This window comes from Gymnoscopelus microlampas (genome assembly GCF_963454915.1).
Source record: "Gymnoscopelus microlampas genome assembly, chromosome: 10".
In the NCBI taxonomy this organism is placed as follows: Eukaryota; Metazoa; Chordata; class Actinopteri; order Myctophiformes; family Myctophidae; genus Gymnoscopelus; species Gymnoscopelus microlampas.
The window spans coordinates 32585150-32605780 of record NC_139947.1 but is presented as its reverse complement, the minus strand read 5'-3'; the positions used below and the strand labels follow the sequence as shown (position 1 = coordinate 32605780).

General features: G+C 41.0%; 1 protein-coding gene across 2 annotated transcripts in view; it reads left to right on the top strand.

Annotated features, from left to right (window-relative positions):
- ube4b (ubiquitination factor E4B, UFD2 homolog) overlaps nucleotides 1–20062 on the top strand; it is a 28697-nt gene extending 8635 nt beyond the window's left edge. For both annotated transcript variants that reach the window (XM_084070250.1, XM_084070249.1), the window contains 21 exons: nucleotides 1745–1886; nucleotides 2309–2409; nucleotides 2620–2734; nucleotides 3325–3408; nucleotides 4524–4580; nucleotides 5294–5410; nucleotides 6681–6779; nucleotides 6875–6988; nucleotides 7347–7545; nucleotides 9271–9409; nucleotides 9508–9607; nucleotides 10058–10185; nucleotides 10544–10642; nucleotides 11041–11276; nucleotides 11814–11940; nucleotides 12268–12412; nucleotides 13955–14089; nucleotides 14824–15015; nucleotides 15324–15498; nucleotides 17244–17390; nucleotides 18630–20062. In XM_084070250.1, the coding sequence (XP_083926376.1) occupies nucleotides 1745–1886; nucleotides 2309–2409; nucleotides 2620–2734; nucleotides 3325–3408; nucleotides 4524–4580; nucleotides 5294–5410; nucleotides 6681–6779; nucleotides 6875–6988; nucleotides 7347–7545; nucleotides 9271–9409; nucleotides 9508–9607; nucleotides 10058–10185; nucleotides 10544–10642; nucleotides 11041–11276; nucleotides 11814–11940; nucleotides 12268–12412; nucleotides 13955–14089; nucleotides 14824–15015; nucleotides 15324–15498; nucleotides 17244–17390; nucleotides 18630–18697 (2719 nt within the window). In that variant the 3' untranslated portion in view covers nucleotides 18698–20062. The remainder of the gene's footprint in view (nucleotides 1–1744; nucleotides 1887–2308; nucleotides 2410–2619; nucleotides 2735–3324; nucleotides 3409–4523; nucleotides 4581–5293; nucleotides 5411–6680; nucleotides 6780–6874; nucleotides 6989–7346; nucleotides 7546–9270; nucleotides 9410–9507; nucleotides 9608–10057; nucleotides 10186–10543; nucleotides 10643–11040; nucleotides 11277–11813; nucleotides 11941–12267; nucleotides 12413–13954; nucleotides 14090–14823; nucleotides 15016–15323; nucleotides 15499–17243; nucleotides 17391–18629) is intronic.
- The last annotated feature ends 569 nt before the right edge of the window (nucleotides 20063–20631 follow it).

Sequence of the window (20631 nt, the reverse complement as noted above, 5' to 3'; positions counted from 1 at the left end):
TATTTAGAGAGGGATAGGGAAAGTAGGCTGACAGGAAATGGGGAGAGAGATGGGGGGGGGGTGACATGCAGAGTTGAACCCGCAACACGCTGTCAGGCTGGCATTGCAGACTAGGGTGCCTGGACCGTCATGCTACGGCCTAGGCCCCTATGATGTAGTTTTAGACATGCAATCCCATCTGTCTGTTATTTAGGCCCATGGCAGTAGCCAAAATAGCTGCTGTTTCATAGACCTCCTCGTAAGAGTCTCACAAGTAAAATATTCCTACAGCTCTAGGGATCGGTTCTGGTTGATTGGGTTACATGGTTTTAGCAAGCATATCCTATACCTAAATGGAGAGACGATGGTGAAGTTTTGCTAAATGTCAAATTTGCACCGTGAAGTTAAGTCGTGTTCTATCAGATCATTCTGTGAATTAAAGAAATGGACCCACTACTACAGTGAAAGACATGGTAATGGGTACAACACTGGGTACAATGGTTATAGCGAGTATTCTGACATCAGTTACAACAGGGATTCCATAACCGAGTGGGGCATGAATTCCCAACTTGTGTGGTTCTGAGTGCGACCCTCCTTGTTTTTTGATTCATTAAATATTCTATTTGGACAACACACCAGTGGTCAGAGCGTGGTGTATAGAGAGAAGTTAGAAAAGTAATTCTGAAATCTAGAAGCAAACAAAACCAATATTAGTCTCTGAATGAGCAGAGAATGGTCAACTGTATTAAATGTTTATTTGACAAGTTAATAAAAACAGCAGCATAATGCTTCTTTTTATCCATAGTACTATGCATAATGTATATTGAAATCTGACCAGCTCAGTGGCCTTGTGGTTAGTGTCCTCCCTGAGATTGGGAGGCTGGGGTTCAATTCCCTGGCCGGATCATAGACTATAAAACAAGCACTCGGCATCAAGGACTTGATTGAGGGTAAGTCTCTGTGACATACTAGCAGGCAGCCTTCCATTGTTGATGTAAGCATTGATTATAATGTACTGTGTACAATAGGTTTTACTGCACTGAACTCGGATAAGACTATTTGGTGGTTGTGTTGCTACAATGCCATTGTTGAACTTGATTTATGCCCTCTTCGGACTGGCACTTCGGCTGTGAGGAGGGCAATGCCGTTAAGTGTGGTTCAATCCGTAGTTCTTTCTTTTCAATTGATCTGTGTATTATTCTTTCAGTGATTGAAAAGCAATGACAGTCGAGACTGAGTTGGAATTTCTGCTTCTAAGAACTTGACCTAATTTTGCTTTCAACCTCAAGGAAGGAAACTGCAGTCGGGGTAGAGCACACAACACAATGCCTGTGTATTGTGACTAGATAACAAGACTAACCGCATTATGGCCTGTGTGTTCTACTAGTGTGAAACGGCTCACATGCTACAGATCTGGCATTTCAAAGCAGGCCACTAATGGTGGCTCTAGCCAACACACTATTTCTAGTTTAATGATGTTAGGATAATTCCATTGTCTGCTTGAAACGACAATTGCAGATTCATGGCAGAAGACCTGTAGGGTTTCTCTTTTTAAAGTCCAACATTGAAATGCTGGCTCAGTTGCAATTTAATGCCTTGTTTTTGTTTTCAGGACCACTGGAAAACAGCTGTCTGTTAATCCTACATACCCATTATATTTCATTGCCCCAGATGTACTTCTCATTGTTTTCTATTGTTTTTAATGACTCTCACTTTATCCTTCTCTTTCTCCTTGTCTCTTGTTTCCACCGCTTTCTCTCTTTAGTCTGGGTGCATCTGGTGGGGGGATGTCCTGCGATTCAGCCGGCGACCGCTTCACCATCGAAACGTGCAAAGAGACAGAGATGCTTAACTACCTCATTGAGCGCTTTGACAGTGTTGGCATGGAAGAGAGAAAAGCTCCCAAGGTAGCCATCCGGATCACTGTTGGAACGGGACAAACACATGAACATAAAGAGAGCTGTCTCTTTATTCAGATAGATACTGGGGACTTTTTTGTTCTTGTTCTTTTCAATGAAGCAGAGAAACTTAGAAGCAAAATCTTACCATCAGAAACTGTTATTTAACTGGTTTAAAATCATGCTCTGTTTGCGTATCATTCTAATTGTTGATAAGCTGCTCTGAGAAGAACGGGCACAGCCCGTCCCTGTCTCATATTCTGGTTTCCAAGGAGACAATCCACATAACCCGATAGATGTGGAAACGAGAGGCGGCTGTGTACCCCACAGGCCACTGTGATTCAGCAGAATCTGAAGAAGGTTGCCCTGACATTGACAGCCGTAATGCTTATCACACCTCTCTTTGTCTTTTTTTTTTCTCCCCCTCTCAGATGTGCAGCCACCCCAGTGTCAGCCAACTCCTCAGCAACATACGCTCTCAATGTATTTCTCACGCTGCGCTGGTCTTGCAAGGCACTCTCACCCAGCCCAGGTCAGCCAACCAGCCAGCCAGATCTCTCCACTTTGACATTTTACTGTTCTGTGTTAATTTGTTCTCCCTTTTGGTACGTGTCATTTTATGTGGACACATTGTTCCTTTTATCTTCTCTGTGAATGAGTCTCCATAGCAACTACTCTTTCACCTTGCCTCCTCACACATTCACGCTGGGGTTGTTTTTTTTATAACTCTTTCTGCGCACAGGAGTCCTCTTCAGCAATCTCTGCTGGTACCTTATTTGCTGTGCCGGAACCTTCCATACGGCTTCATCCAAGAACTGGTCCGCATCACCCATCAGGAGGATGAGGTGTTCAGACAGGTGGGAGACACAGTAGGCCACCTAAAGAAAAAGTGTTTCAAACGTGACAAAGCATTTCTGAATTATACGTATAGAGAGCTCTGTTTCAGCCAAACGTTTTGTAATTGAAAGCCAGAGTTTGTACAGTACCAGGTTTCTTATTTGGCTGAAATTTAGCTTCAAGGTCATTTTAAACTGTCAGATTAGGAAAACATTTTAGACTCCCATGATGAATGTAGGCTCCTCACACAATTTGACAGACACACTCATTCAATTCAACTTGCACAGTATGACAAGGTGGATAATCACGATTTGTGTGACATATTAAGCTGGAAAACAAACCGCACAGCATGCAAGCATCTTAAAGCAACAAAAAAAGGACACATTTTTCACAAAGACCTTTCCTGGTGCATTAACCATATGAACCCTGGCGTCCCTATTTTAGGCATGTCGGAAGAGCCAAACCTTCGTTGAAACTAGCAGATCTACAAGCTCATTCTGAGGAATTACAAATAAGATTCACACTGAGGATTTTACTGTGGGCTGAATTTTCTTTTGTCATTTCATTGATATTTTCTCAAACTATGCTTTGGTTTGTCTGTATTTTACAGATCTTCATTCCCATCCTTCAAGGGCTGGCTTGGGCAGTGAAAGAATGTTCCTTTGACAGTGACAACTTTAAATATCCCCTCATGGTAAGGTTATCTATATTCCAGTCCTACCTACAGTACCACACTGGGGGAGAGCAGACTTAAAAAGCAGATTCCAAAAATAAGAGTCTAAAAGTTTTTTTTTCCTCTATGGTAGAGCATGTTAATACAATATAATTAGCGCATCTGTAGTGATTGGAGGTGGACTCCCTACTCTTCTGTTGAGACATTTAGACCCTGGTGTTGTTGGTTAGGACACCTACTGGCTGACAACTAGTATTGCCTGAAGCTCATAAGCGTAATATATACCCTGACCTAGCGGGCCTGCCTTTTTGGCATAGTTGTAGAAAGTCTCTTGTGTGAGACCCGGTAAAAATCGCGGCAAAAAATATATATATTAATGTCGTTTTTTTAAGTACCGTAGCTCTCATGGTATTTCAAAAACTTTCCCCCTGGAGATTGATGACTTGCACTTGGGGATGTACCTATTTAATTTGGGTTACAATTTTATTTATTTTTCATTTTATATACATATTATTTCCCGCCCCCATTTCTAGTATATATCGGTCTGTGGAAACATCCCGCCCCCATTTCTATTATATATCTGTCTGTAGAAACATCAGTCTCTTTATTTCTCCACCCATCAGAGAGAAGGCATTCTCTCCTATGTATAGTGGATTGGCCCCACACATATCTCCTTCTCTCGGCTGACTGTATATATACATCTCTTGCTAATTTGATGAGCTTATAAGTAAACCATGCGCTAAACTCCAATCATAATAGTGGTCACAGTGCTGAATGCAGGGATGGAAATATTGAGTGCATCTTGAAATTAATGTAGCTAAAGCCTTATTTATACTTTGTTGTGCGATGGTGTTCCATGCTGGAAAAAGCAGATCTACAAGCTCACAATGCATCGCTGTAACAAATTGTGAGATTTTCCAGTTAGTACTAGTTCAAATTAGATTTTGGACTGCCACAGAATTAAATTGATCTCGGCTCAAAATTCAAGACTTTGTCAACCCAAGGATGTGTTGGTGAAAGCAAATAAAGTTGTACAATGTCAAATTTACTTGTGAGACAAAATTGAGACCTTCCTGTTTTAGAGAAAAGTTTCCAGTGAAGATTTGTTTGTAACATTTGTTGTTCTGCTTCCTCAGGCATTAGCTGAGCTCTGTGAAATCAAGTTTGGAAAGACTCACCCCATATGCTATTTGGTGAGTGTGCTGCAGGATGGCTCAGTCTAAATGGTGATAACTATGTGTTCTGGAAACGGCACAGCATTGAGTACACACTTCCAAAACAAGCTGTTCAGGTCTGGATAAACTGTTAAATGGGCACCAGTCAACAGTGCAGTTTGCTCAAAATACATTGGACATTTCAGATTAAGCTCATGTTTGGTAGTCCTTGCAGAATAACCACAGCAATGCCTTATCTGAATTGTTGTACTAGATACGACCTGTCCCACTTGACCAAACCACAGAGGAATGCACCCTGCATAGTTTATTTATGGCACTTTCTCGTGGCTGGTGTTAAGAAGAATGACATGACAAAGTTCCTTTTGTGGAAGAATAATGACTGGGCTTATGTTTAGCCTTACTGCAATTTTACAAATCAAATATATTATCATTGGTTTGAAGTTACATTTAAGCTCACTTAGTTTGGAAAGAAATGTCAATCACTGGGTTAAAATGCATGATGTCTGAACTGTTTATGTAGATTTTAGAAGACACTGAGACCAGGTTGCATTGTGAAAGCAATTTGGTCTTGCTCAAGTACACTTAACAGAACCTTGGCTGTTGATGAACACATATTGCCTGCTGCAGGTGAAGTTTTTGTTGAGCAAAAAGTGTCAAGCAACGTAGTATAAAAGTAGCCATTGAAACTGAAACTAAATTCTCTCTCTCTCTCTGTCTTTGTATTTGTGTAGATGACATCACTGCCCCTGTGGTGTCCCAAGTCTTTGAGCCCTGGTTGTGGTAGAGAAATCCAGAGACTGTCTTACCTTGGAGCCTACTTCAGCCTGTCTGTCTTTGCAGAGGATGATGTGAGTCACACAGTGATTGGACAGACTGGCTAGTCCATAAAATAATAGAGAAAATCAAAATATGATATATTAACAGCAAAAATGACAGTACCTTGAACATAAGTATTGCCTAGTCTCGTGTAGCTAGTCGAGTTCGAAACTGGACTGAAAATGAATGCCCGAACTGGGCCGGCCCGAACAATTACTGTAATTTTAGACCCAAGACCGGCCCGATAGCCAAAAAAAAAAAGAGTTAATGCCAAAAATGGCTGCGTGTGCCGGCTCAACTAAATACACTGTACGGGTAACGGGATATGAGAGAGTCTGTCACATAATGCACTCCGCATGCAAGAGAGAAAAAGAGAGCGAGCGAAAGAGACGTGACATGGTCGCAACGAATCAACTTCTAGTAGTGAATACTTTATTTGTGAGAACCGCCGTGACTCTGTGTAGTGGACACACGCACGAATGCGTGCACACATACACATAAATCAAACATCCATGAATGGACATGATATTAAGGCTCACCAGTCATCACCGACTAGGCTAAGCAAAAAATTCAATCAATCAATTACACACCCCATAAGCCTTGAATTCATGGTGATTTTTTATTTATTTTTTATTCCTGAGCCAATAATTTGATGACCGCGTCATCGGTCAATAGGAGACTCCGTAGGAGACGATCTCCTAACGGAGACTTTGCAGGTCATCAAATTATTGGCTTAGGAATGCGACAAAAACATAAAAAGTTTCTTATATAGTCTTTAGATCTGATACTATTAATTAAATAAATAAAATGATAATAAACGCAGCCCGAGTCGGCCATGGTCGGGTTCGGGCAATTTGAGAACTCTAGTAGCTAGATGATATAACAAATAACATGCAGAACCAATGCAGGGGGGTGGGGTCCTTCATATTGGGAAGGTGGTAATGATTTGTTTTCAAAGCAGTGGGTTTAGCGTTTTCAGCAAAGGTTTGCTAGCCAAGACATTGAGTTTAGATGTCACCACCAGATCTATTGGTAGGTGGGTGGAGATCGCTGATTGTTTGTCCATGTGAGACTAATTATTCCCTAGCAATATTCAAGGGAATACCGCTGGCAAAAATTGTCTATGAAAAACTTGAAGAATGAAGAACAAGCGAGATGTAATCATGCATGTTTTCTTTGTCTTTTCTCTAACTTGCTGTTCTGAACTTGTTCAAGTACAAGTATTTTTTCTAATATAATTTGTAGTATGCAAGTATACAGTATTAATGTGTAATGTTTTTATGGTGGTGTTTTAATTTTCAGACCAAAGTGGGAGATAAGTACTTCTCAGGCCCAGCCATCACTATTGAGAACACTCGAGTAGTCAGTCAATCCCTGCAACACTATCTGGAGGCAGCTAGGGTAGGTTCCTACTGTTTGCATCCTATTTTAAGGCTTTCACTTAAACCAGTGATGGCATCATTTCATGTGCCTAAATCTAATATGTTCTTCATCAGGGTGACCTGTTTAAAATCCTTCACAACATTTTGCTCAATGGAGAAACACGTGAATTGGCTCTTAATTACATGGCAGCTCTAGTCAACTGTAATGTGAAGAAAGCCCAGTTGCAGGTAAGAAGCAAAAAGTCTTAATGGTATTCACTCTGCATGCCTTTGGAATTGTACTGCTTGGGTGTATTGTAAATATATTCTAATAGATAATTGTGCATAATTGGTACTCATTGGTGGTTAGGGTTAGATAACTTTTAGATTGTGTATTCAAACATGTTTCAAATCAACATTGGTATAGAATTTAAACAATACAAAGTCCTGAACATTAAGTCCTCCCTCTCTCCTCCATTAGGGGTTTGATGAGTAGGGATCCATTTTATTGTTTAGGTTCTCCTTTGTCCTTTTGTTTCCAACACAAAGTAACACTGCATGTTCGGTTATAGCTACCCTCTTCTTTATTCCTCCTCTTTCCCCCCAGACTGACGATAAGCTAGTATCGACAGATGGCTTTATGCTGAACTTCCTGTCCGTGCTGCAACAGCTGAGCATGAAGATCAAACTGGAGACGGTGGACCCATACTACATATTCCACCCACGCTGTCGTCTTCAGGTCAGCTCTGAGGAGACCCGCCTAAAGGCCACCATGGAGGAACTCAAGAGCTGGTTAGCTGAGCTACGTAAGTTGATGGACATTATACAATGATCACATCCAATGCAATTTATTGTCATTAGAGCCCGATAAACAATGCTTATTTTATTTTTGATCTGATCCAAGTTTGTTTAATGTTTGTATATGTAACAGCAAGCATAGTTGGTATAGTTGCATCATGGTAGACAAACAATTGCCATTTTGAAGGTCTGAAATGTAATTTGTTTTGATGCACTGGAGCCATTTTGATTGCTTATCATTTACCAATATTATTCATTAACATGTTGGATCTGAGCATGATTTAAGTATTGATCCAATTTTACATCAAATAAATTGTCCCCCAGTGATTATCTCAATCAGTCATTCTGCTTAATCTGGAAGTAGGGATGCCACAATCTGACCTTCAGCCAATTCGAAATTCGGACAGCCCTGGCGAATATTTTTCGATTATTCGACAGCGCCGTTTTTTGAAAAATATTTTTCAAAAAAAAAAAAAGGGTTTTTTTTTTTTTTTTTTTTTTTTTCCGCTCCTATTTTAGCATTATTACGGTCATTTCCGGGTTGCGCGGCCCAATTATTAGTTACGTTAATGTTTGGGCTGGGATGCTTTCCAGCAGGGGCCTCAGTGCGGCTGCAGAGTTCATGTTTGGGCTGGGCTGAAACAGTGAAACGCTCTGAAACTGTGGCCATTTACAATTATTAAGACTATAATATTACTATTATTAGTATTAGCATATATTTTGATTGAAATTAAGGCATACAAAAGTAAAAAGTAAAAAAAAAAAAAGTAAAAAAAAAAAAAAAAAATCTTAAAAAATAATAAAAAATATATATAATTAAAATCGAATTTTAAAAATAATTTTCGATTATGGAGACTGTAACGAATATTCGAAAATTCGAATATTCGGTGGCATCCCTATCTGGAAGCTTGATGGTTGTCTTTAAAATGATAAAACATGCACATATTTAACAGAGGTGTAACAGTGAAAAGAAAATAACTTTCAATACTGCTCAAATCACTTTTTGAGCTTCAGTTTGGTATATATTTGGCAAATGGGGGGGGGGGGGCATTGCCAATTCCAATGTACTCATGAAATGCAATATTTAACTAATATAAAAAAAAGACAGTGATTCTACTTTATTATAGATAGATACAAATACCTGCATTGTAGGCTGCATTAAACCTCAGCCTCATCGACTATTTCAGATTCAACTGAAATATTCGTCCGCCCCTTCTCTTTGTGATTGCTCACTTGTTCAAAAACGGACATTAATGATGAGTTCTGCAGAAGTTTAGCATACGCTCTGCAGAAACAGACACCAATTTAAAAAAGCAAGCAACAGCAACGCTCCACATAGAGCCACGATGCATTGTTAAAAGATTTGATTTGGCACATGTACATTAAAGTGACCTTTTCAAAACCAACGCACTGACAAGCTGACATGTACTCTATGAGCATGGCTTTCAATGCTGTGCGTTGGTGACTCCCCAAACGCCAACACTTATCACCACCGACAGCGGTGCGGTGGAGAGCTACCTTAAGCTTGTGCAAGATGTGCATGGTTATAGTGGAAAGATATGTAGCTAAAAATTACTACAGCTGCATCACAAAAAAATGTTTTAACAGTAAACCTAATGGCATTGGTCTACTTCTGTTTGGTTTACTCATCTGTTATTCATTTTGAGTACACAACTACATTGTATTAATTGTTTCATGTATGAATTTCATGTTTTTTTTTTTTTTTTTTACAGATGTAGACCCTAACAAGTTCTCAGAACCCAAGTTCCCAACAGAGTGTTTCTTCCTTACGCTACACTCACACCACCTGTCCATCCTGCCAGGCTGCAGGCGCTATATCCGCAGGCTGCGGGCTATCCGTGAACTCAACAGGTACACACACACACACACTCTTTCAGATTGTCATAAACGTACAGATTGTCATAACATGGTGTAGGTGTGTATTAACGCTGATGTTTTTCTTATGTTAGAACTGTGGAGGAGCTTAAGAATAGCGAGAGCCAATGGAAAGACTCGCCGCTAGCCAGTCGACACAGAGAAATGCTGAAGAGATGCAAAACCCAGCTCAAGGTTGGTCTCACCTGGTGTTCTTCTACACCTCCCTTATCTCTCCTTTTGTTAGGATACATTCACACTAGTCATCTATAAAATAAAAAACAGGCACCGTGACCAGCTTTTTTGCATTAAACTGTATGAGAAATGAGCAAAAGGTGACCACATAGCGGGCGCTTTTAGAAAACGCTGGTCAGAGCGCTTTTTCTGGGCAAGCAGGGATCTTGGACGAGCAGAGCTGCTCATCCAAGCTGATGGTCTCGCTATGCCCCGGTATCGGACGTTCAACATTGCTCAATAAGCTTCCCGGCAGTTTACATGGAGCCTGCTTCAATTTGGAAGCTGAAGGAGAGAATATATTTATTTGTATTATGTTATGTACGTTTACTTAAGATGCCGAGATGGAGCATTTTTATTTATTTCTTCAGCGAAGTGCTGTGCTAATGACGTGTGACTTTGTTCTTTCAGAAACTGGTGCGGGCCAAAGCCTGTGCTGACGCCGGGCTTCTGGACGAGAACCTGCTCCGCAGATGTCTGCAGTTCTACAGCACGGTCATTCAGCTCATTCTACGCATGGTGGACCCTGCCTACCCACTGTGAGTCACACTGCCAGACTGTTGCCGCAATGTTATGAGAAAGCGATATGGTCTTTTCACAAGGGGGAAATAATTTAAACCAAATTTACATTTTGTCCTTTTTAATGTGTCTGTAATATTGTTTTGCTTTCATTGCAGATCAACAACAAATGAGAATAACATGTTTTTTTATGGCTTTTCTTGCCTTTATTGATAATTTTAATTGTAGAGAGGGAGGAAACGGGTAGAGAGAGTCACGTGACATGCAGCAAGCAGGTCCACCGAGCCGGGAATCAAACTTGGCACTCGTTGTCAGGCGTCAGAGCCTATGTGGCATGCACCTTAACCACTTGTTTGTATTTTCCTGTCTTTTGCACAGCATTACCCTGCCACTGAACCCAGAGATTCCTAAAAGCTTTGCTGCTCTGCCCGAGTTCTACATTGAAGACGTAGCCGAATTCCTGCTTTTTGTTGTCCAGTGAGTTCATGGTTCTTATCTCAAACTAATTTCTGCCTTGGGCTTTTCATAGGCTATGTTGATGGCAAGAAAAAGCGTAATTACGCTGGCCTTAATCGCTTGAACCCCAGCATCTATATTTTGGGGGGAACATTAGCCATAAATAGCAGATCTAGAGATTTGGTGTAGACGGAAAAAAGAGGTACAATTGTAACTTAGGTCCGTTTCAAGAATCAAGGGTTTAAGTGGTTAACCTTCAAGAAGTACAGTGTCAGAAATTACATCCCCAAACATTTTAATATTTTTTTCCTAAGGGATCAGATAACTTAACCTCAATCAAAAGTGTGAATAATTTGACAAGCTGTTCTCACTTTCTGTATTGCCCCTGTCTCCTTCCTCCTCCACTTCCTCTCCCCCAGGTATTCCCCACAGGTCCTTTATGAGCCATGCGTGCAGGACATTGTGACCTTCCTGGTGGTGTTCATCTGCAGCCAGAACTACATCAGGAACCCCTACCTTATTGCCAAGCTGGTGGAGGTGCTGTTTGTCACTAATCCAGCTGTACAGCCGCGAACCCAGCGGTTCTCTGAGATGATGGAGAACCACCCGCTATCTGTCAAGCAACTGGTACCCGCTCTCATGAAGTTCTATACTGGTGAGGTTCTAACAAATTAAAGGCACAGTTCATGTTGTGGATGTAAGAAATGATAGGATGAGATATACATATAGTCCAATATAAAAGCAACAAATTCTCTCAGGAAAAGATTCACTCCTTATCGGTGTTGGGAGTAACACATTGCTAAGTAATGGATTACTGTTATTCCACTACTTTTTCTGGTAACTAGTAGTGTAACTAATTACTTTCCAAATTCAATGAAGCAGTTACAGTTACTGGGGCTCTTTTCTTTGTGAAAATAGCCGACAACGTTAGATGATTCATGTGTCCTACGGCGATCTAGTCTCTAACCTTTGCAGCACCATATAGGAATAATACAAAGTTGTCTTTCCCTATTAACTAATAACCTTTATAATGCAGGAACATAGTTAGTTTTTGAAAGCAGTAACTATAACTATTACAATTTTTAAGTAACTTGCCCAACACCGCTACTTATACTAAATGGTTCTAATACGCTGCAGTGTTACTTTGGGTAGTAGTTGTGTCACAAAACTGACTCTTGTCTACTCTATTCAGATGTGGAACATACTGGCGCCACCAGTGAGTTTTATGACAAGTTCACCATTCGCTATCACATCAGCACCATCTTCAAGAGTCTTTGGCAGAACATCGGCCACCACGGCACTTTCTTGGAAGAGTTCAAGTGAGTTTGCTACATTATCGTTTGTGTAGACAAATTAGTGTGTGTTGGAGTCAACCAGTCACTGTCCATAATTCACTGACAGTTGCAATATTATATCACAGAATTAGTTAAGTTTGGATCACACCGTTTGACTCTGAACCAATGCCGATAGAGATGATACTTAAAAAATTACTTAAAAAATGATTTAATTAGTTAATTTCTCCTCCTTGCAACTCTTGTCAAGAAAATATTTAATTAATCCATTAGAGGGAATGGCATCATTACTGTGACCTAATGTGACCTGACAATTTATGACATCCTCTTTATTGTGCTCTCCCCTTCTCATAGTTCTGGGAAACAGTTTGTCCGCTACATCAACATGTTGATCAATGACACCACTTTCCTGTTAGACGAGAGCTTGGAGTCCTTGAAACGCATCCATGAGATCCAGGAGGAAATGAAAAACAAGGAGCAGTGGGATCAGCTGCCCAGGGTTAGAATATTCTCTATTAATTCACAAAACCTGTGTGTCTGTCTTTCCCGGGCATAACTCGTGCACTGTCCGACCGAACGGCCTCAAACTTGACGCGTGTGTCCCATATGACCCTGGTGCAGAGTGGCAATTCGATCGGACCAACGGTTTCCAAGAACCGAAAAACAACGAATATCTTTATCTGTCTGTTGGGGTCTGCGGAGGAAGCACCGAATGGGTGTTTGGGAGGGGTGTGGGCACCAGTTTCCCTGATTGGCCAACCCGAGCCGTCGGCTTAACTGATTGGCTGAGCTTTGCATCACGTTTGTGTCGCTGCGCCAATGTGTTTATCTGGGCACCAAATACGATTAACTAGATGTCAGGGCCGCTTTGCGGCCCTCACTTCTAGTTCAACAAATACAGGTCAAGAGACCCAAAACGCCAAAGCCTAGTGTGAGGAGATGCTTCGCGAGTTCGCGGCCCTCACATTTAGGCCCCACCCAACCTTATATTGTTCCAATTCTTCTCTTTCTACCTGCCTGGAATTTGCGAGGCTCAAAGTCAAGACAGTATTGCAGCGCTATAATTTATCATAGTCTTCGAACATTTCCTTTGTCATCCCTTCTAAATAGTCAATTTCCTCCTCTTGGCTCAAAGTTAATTAAAATAGTTCAGTGTAAACAATATTGTCAGTTGTTCCCTCATTACCCTCAATGTAAACTTTCGACCTGGCCTAATTATAGCTCTGCACACACGTCATACAAAGTCTGGCCTCTCCTCCTCCTCTCCTCCTTGCTTTGCGGCCCTAACCTCTAGTCACATCCTCCCAACCTCGGTCATGTGATAAAGAGGTCAGACTTCCTGTATCTCGTTGCTATGGCAACCTGCCAGATCAGGCTGAGGGTCTGATAGGCGAATCAGAGAATCAATCAAACCGAGAGTCCGATCACTGATCGAGGTGGGGTAAGATGCCTAAAACATAGCCATAGCTCTGATCAACAGTCTGTGACGGGTCTTGGAGGCATGTGGAGTGATCCTGTGCTTGCGAATCGCTGCCGAACTTCGGAGCTTTTGTCAATTATATAGTAGTAAGATAAGATTATTAGTGAGGTAAGTTACATCAGGTACAGAGGTGCCTCTGGCTTAGTTATCTAGAAAATGATAACATAACTTAAGTCAAGTTTGGCTGAAACTGGAGTGACAAAACAATCAACATCTCACCTCAAACTAATGAACAATAGACTAATAGGACGGACCTGAAGTGGATAATGAAGGTTACCTTATTTCAAATTCGTAGGTTATCATGATTGCCACCTGGGATTGTATTTATTAATAACCTCAGTCAAGCTTTTTTATTATTTTGTTGTCATTTTCTTGTTGTTGCTTCATTTAGATACGGTTTAGAGGGAGACCAGAAGCTTGGGGTAGAGAGTGGGAACTGGGAACAACTTTCAACACAACCAGGGACATTACAGTTAATGTGGTTAGCTACTTGCATGCCTAGCCTCAGTCAAGCTTTGAATGGATTTAGGACAAACGTGGTTCTCGTCATCCCTTCCCCAGGAGCAGCAGCAGAGTCGTCAGTCCCAGCTAACTCAGGACGAGCGGGTGTCTCGCTCCTACCTGGCCCTGGCCACAGAGACAGTAGACATGTTCCACATCCTCACCAAGCAGGTCCAGAAACCCTTCCTCAGGCCCGTAAGTATTAGTATTGGTAGTAGTACACACAGACATGTTGCACACACTAGGGCATTGGTTCTCAAAGTGGGGTCCGAGAACCCCCAGGGGTCCCCAGCTAAATGATGGACAGGGACCTAATGGACCCTTATGGGTCTGTAACTCTGAGAGTGTACAAATGGAACCAAATGGACCCTAACTGGTCCATTTGGTTCCATTTGTACACTCTCAGAGTTAAATTAACATTGATTTTACAATATGAATTGGGGTCCCAGAGACATACATGCCATTAAATGGGGGTCCGTAGCCTAATGCATGTCAAACTGGGGGTCCTTGAAATTAAAATGGTTGAAATCACTGCTAGAGAGCCGTAAAAATCTTTTATTATGGGGGTCCCTGGCTTATCTTTTCAAATCGGGGTCCGCGGTCTGATAAGTGTCTATTTGGGGTCCTTGGCATGAAAAAGTTTGAGAACCACTGCACTAGGGAATACCCTGTTTATATTGTTGTTGTATACATCTAATGTATTATTCATCTGCTCTTCTATATACACTCCTGGTGAATGCAAGAGCTTTTTTATCCATTTGTAAAACTAAATGTGCCAATTCTGTGTTGAAAGCTCGTTGTAAATTAATTCAAATATAATTACACATGTGCATACACACTTGTATGACAATGGTATATTGTTATGGTGTAATGTATAACAGGGCTTGCTATTTTCGATATTATACTGTACTTGTACTATGTATTTCTAGGAGCTGGGTCCTCGTTTAGCAGCCATGCTGAACTTTAACCTGCAACAGCTGTGTGGGCCCAAGTGTCGAGACCTGAAGGTGGAGAACCCTGAAAAATACGGTTTTGAGCCCAAAAAGCTCCTGGACCAGCTGACGGACATCTACCTACAGCTTGACTGTGCCCGGTTTGCCAAGGCCATCGCAGATGACCAGGTGGGCATTGATGGCAATATGCAAGATTGAAATGTGCAAGATTGAAATTTGATTGGCCAAGTACTATTTATTCACTTAAAAGGGATTTGAATTATTTTTGTAATGATGGCTGAGTGACCTTTAGATATATACATCAGGGAACATTTTTGTTCCTGAAAGGGAAAGTGGGTAGCCTGGTGTTGAATATGTTTTCTTATTTTTAAAATAAAAAAGGGGACAGTTGATTATCACATTTTTGGATGGACATGTTAACCAACTTGTCTCACAGGCTTGCTTCAGACAAAGTCATTTTTCCTTCTTATCTCCAGCGGTCCTACAGCCGAGAGCTCTTCGAGGAGGTAATCTCCAAAATGAGGAAAGCTGGCATCAAGTCCACCATTGCCATCGAAAAATTCAAGCTGCTATCGGATAAGGTGGAAGAGATTGTTGCCAAGAATTCTCAGTCTGAAATGGACTACAGTGATGCTCCTGATGAGTTCAAAGGTGAACACACATTATATATTGTGGTATTTAAAGATGGAGGGCCACAGTTCTATTTCCTCCTAATGATCATTGGGTATTTGTTAGTTATATATTCAGATTTATTCAGATTCACCGCCCACTTCTGTAGTCTGACTCAACAAAGCACTTCTCTCCCTGCCCATCTGTCTCCTAGATCAAATGGAAATAGAGATGTTTAAAAGAAGTTCCCCTATTATTAAAACTAGAGTTTCGCGCCGCTACGCAGCCTTGCTCTGGCAAGAGACTAAGCCAGCAAAAAGCGGTGCGAAGAACATTGGCGGTGATACAAAGCTGCAACAAACCAGCTTTTTGTTTTTCCACCATCACAGGTTGATAGCATTCATTCTATTATCTTACTTTTATTTCTTAGGTCCTATAAATCAAAGCATTCATTGGAAAAGGTTAGAAAGACTAAAACTAAATAAAAACTAAACTGTAAATAGAAAAAAGTAAAAAGAAGTAACCTAAACTAAAATGTATCAAAACTAAAACGGAATATTTCATAATGCTGGTCGAGCATGTCTGTGTGCATTTGTGTGTGTGTGCACGCGTCTGCACGTGACGTCATAAAGAAATGGCGTCCCCCCAGCTAAGAAATCACCACTATGCCACTGGCAAGCTGATAACACTGAGCTTCGCACTGCACAATCATTCTGCTTGTGATTACTACATGGGCTTAAGACAGTAAAAGGAACTGACTGAACCCGTTTGACCTAGTGATGTCCAAGTCAGTTACTTGACATCTGCTCTAATCTCAAATCAGTTGCAGACAGAAAGTAACAAGAGCAACCTCTACTGTGGTAGAATTCCAGCCATTTTGCAATGGATTTGTGGCTAATGGAGGTCATATAGACAGCTTAGAGCAAGGATATCCTATAACCACAGACTTAATATAATCTAGGGTGGGAACGTGGCCCACATACCACCTTTGATTGCTGGACATGCTAGCATGCCCACCACACTCGAATGGAGTGTGCCGTACAAGACACACGAGTGTCAACTTTCTACAGAGTTAAAAGTTCCCCCATAGCAGGTCTTATTTTTAAACGTGTAACACACGAGTCGCACCAAAGCAACCGTGTGACATTTCGGTACAGGGCATGTTTTAATCTCATTATCTTAATGAGATTTTTATTGGCTATTTCCTTTGCTGGGGTTTTGGGAGGTGCACTAGTTAACCTGTCACATAAAATACTTGACATATCTGAGCTGTATTTTTGCAGGCTGGAGATGGACTTTTCTTGGGCTGTCATGCAGTAAGCATATACTGTATATGACGGCGTGAAGCTCTCTCTCTGTGCCTCACATCTGAGCTATTGGGGTTGTCCATCAACCAGACAAAATAAGCTTGGTTCAAAGTATTCACTTTTATAGGAGGCTATAAAAGTATGTGATGTGACAATGAAGTGTGGCTGTGACAGTTACAGAAGTGCATTTGGTGTGCAATATGAAATGCAAGCTCGTCATAAAAACAATAATATATTATGTTGTCTTATAATTGCTAAATCAATAGTAGCAGCTCTGCAGTGAAGTGCATAAGAAGATATCTTTTGCACTCTGATGGTGTGGAAAAACAGCTAGAATCCTTTTGTGCCCGTCTCTGCTGTCCCCATCCCAGCTTTCCTAACATCTGTCTTAATGAAAAAAAGAAATGTATGTATTGGGAGGTAGACGGTTAACTTGGCCTTTAAAACAATGTGTGTGTGTGTGTGTGACTGTTCTAATAGACCCTCTAATGGACACCCTGATGACTGACCCTGTGATACTGCCCTCTGGGAACATCATGGACCGCTCCATCATCCTTCGCCACCTGCTCAACTCCCCCACTGACCCCTTCAACAGACAGCCACTCACTGAGAGCATGCTGGAGTCAGGTAACCGGCACACCATGATACTCTCACACCTAGAAAACAAGATGCTTCATGCAACATTGGTTTTCACAATTGTTTGTGCTTGTTTGAGATAGATGTGTTATGAAGGGTAAGAAACAGAATAGCTTACCCCTCCATATTAGATCTAACCAGTCCATAGAGGCTTTTAAATCTTTACTATAGACACACTTTTTCTTCCTGGCCTTAAATTATAGTTGAGCCCTTATGGACCCCGCGCCATCATCCTGCGGCACCTGCTCAACATGCTCCCATGTAGTTTCCCATCTACAGCTGCTATTTAAAATTGTAACAATCGGCCTTTAACTTTAAAAGGATAACCGTTAAATAAAAGGAAATAACAACGGGATTGGCAGGTTTTTAACTGATGCTTTTCATATAGAATCCACAAATAGTTGACCAATCAAATGGTAAATAAAATACACTTTGGGATTTAATTCTGTCCCTGTCTCTTTCCCTAAGAAATAATAGAAATAAACAAACAATCAATACTGTGTTCACAATATCCCTCCCAACTCAAACAATTCCCAATGTCCTATGTAAACCCCTTAAGTCACAACATAGAACGATACTGCGGACAGTCGTTTACTCGCTTTATATAATTGACAGTCCCGCGTTGCGGTCCGAACGGACTCTTCTATACGCGCTCCAGAGAAGCCCACAGTAATCAGACCCATTACCCCCCGTGAATTGGAAATGTTAATATTTTTCCTACATGTATTCATCAAATACAATAACATGCATAGGTCAAGTAGAATAGTATAATGTGCCTTTGTCACAATTTTTTTATTTCAAAATGTACTCCTGTCCATACAGTCAGTTTGTTCACCAGCAAGCAGGCACACACGCTGATACTTCCTCGGGCACACCTAATTATTGCTTCTAGCTTTAATGTTTCTTGCTTTGCCCGATGTTCCAATGTGAACAGAGCTTTAACCCATTAAGACCTGAGGCCGCGTCTAAAAAACAAATAAAAAACAAAAATAAAAACAAATAGCAGATCTACAAGCTCATAGCGCGGCACTCGGTGCCGCGCTATGAGCTTGTAGATCTGCTATTTTTGAATAGCCAAAGAAATCTAAAGTGACACAGATGCGTTATAGGTCTTAAAGGGTTAAAGGCACAAAACCCATACATAATACAAAGACAGCACAGATATCAAAGTGAAATATTTTCCTTTCTAGCCTTGCTGTCACTTTTTTTAACCATATATTTTCTTTTCAGTTCCTGAGCTGAAGGAGAGGATCCAGGTGTGGATGAGAGAAAAGCAGGGAGGAGGACGACTAGTGTAGATGATGGCCTGCCCCAAGTTCTGCCCCGTTAACCATCAACTAAGGGATGTTACCAACTTGCCTGAATTCAGTATCACCACCACCAAGAAAATAAATTATTCAGGACAAAAAAAAGGAAACCTTTTTTGATTTTTACCCACCTTTTATCGTTTTTTTTTTGGTCTCAGACCATCATCAAAAAAACAAAACATAATAAAGTTAAGACTTTTAAATGGGTTTTTTTGCTCATGACTTTGTGTATATATCTGAATATATACATATATTTAATGAGAGGTAGTCAATGCATTACAATGCTGCAAGAATGTTTCCAACATCTAACAGTTTTAGCAGCAAGGTGCATTAATTTGCTTCACTGATAATATTCTTTTTCTCTCTCTGTTTTGTAAGACTGTATGTTGTCTTCGTTAGAGACATCCAATTTATGTGAAGGGGAGTGGAATACATTTAGGGAAGGGGTTGCGGATGGGGTTCTGATAAAAATGGCTTGCGCTGAGTCTCGCCATTGAGACGGTGACAATGACAAGCTTAAAAGGACTTCACATAATGCTGCTCCTAGTCATACAGCCAACAAATGTATGTGTTAACACTCATGAGGCTCTGAAATGAGAATTATACCCTAAACGAGGATGTAGCTCAACGTGAACTCTAGCTAAAGGTTAATTTATACTTTTGTCTTATGACCGCATCGCTCGTTGAAAAAACTTTTTTTTTGGTGAGCAACATGGTTGTACGACAAAGTATAAATTAGGCTAAAATGTCTGCTTTCTTTTTTGAGTACAGTGGGAAGTCAAGCAGCTGTATGGCAGATACCTGTACGGTTGGTCATTTCTAGTTTGTTGTTTTTTGGTTTGTTTTCTTCTCCCTAATGACAGAGTGAATTTACTTTGTGTGTGTGCATGGCCTAAAGTCCAGAACCTCCTAAAGCCTGAGCTATACTTGGTTGTGCATTGTGTCTCGCGCGCCGCAAATAGCAGATCTACAAGCTCACGCGTTGTGTTGGGAGCTTGAAGACGTGATATTTTTGGTGCATGAAATAGCGCCCAACTAAGTGTAAATCAGGCATAAGCGCCTCGTGGACTCATCTTTTTTGGCAAGAAGGCCGAACGAGAGAATGTAGCATGAACACACTGGTGACACAAGTTGTACCATAGGAGCACACCATTGGAAAAAGAAGAGAAGAGAAAAGGATGGTCTTAAGAATGACCGACATCTCTCAACTGATGGGCTCTCTTTCGTAAAGCGCACTGTACCTAACTTGACCTTGCTGACCTTAACTGTACAGGAATCTATTTCCTTTAACCACATACCTGTTTTGGAAGCTAGGATTTTGAACTGAAATAAATGATGATGCACACATGTTCAGAAGGAGTCTTTTGTGGATTATTATCAGTAGTTTATTCGTTTTTGATTATTAGAATCAGAATCGGCTTTGTTGTAATGAATTGGGTGAAAGTGGGTGAAATTCTGTTTTAGGTGAATCAAGGTAAATTGATTATTCCAAAACTGAAATTCAAATTCATTTAAAGTGTATTGCGGTGTTGTACCGATGGCCTAGTGGTTAAGGCTCATCCCACATGTAGGCTCTAATGCCTGTGGGTTCAATTCCCTAGCCCGACGTTGCTGCGTGTCTCTCCCCGTTTATCTCCCCCCGTTTCCTGTCCTATCTTCACTGTTCTATCCATAATGAAGGCAGAAAAAGACCCAAAAATAAAACAAAATGAAAGTGTATTGTGGTGAACAGTTCTCTATAAACTCTTTGAACAGACTAAACCACTGGGTTAACTGGAGATCTAACAACAAAATATACACAGAGGTTGTGATTGAATGAATGTCTGCTTTGTGAGCTCTATGCCAAAATGCAGTTACAATGCCCTCCCAGCTAGACGGCGCCCTTTCCAGTGACCCTGAATGTGGGCTGTCTGGGATGAGGCCTT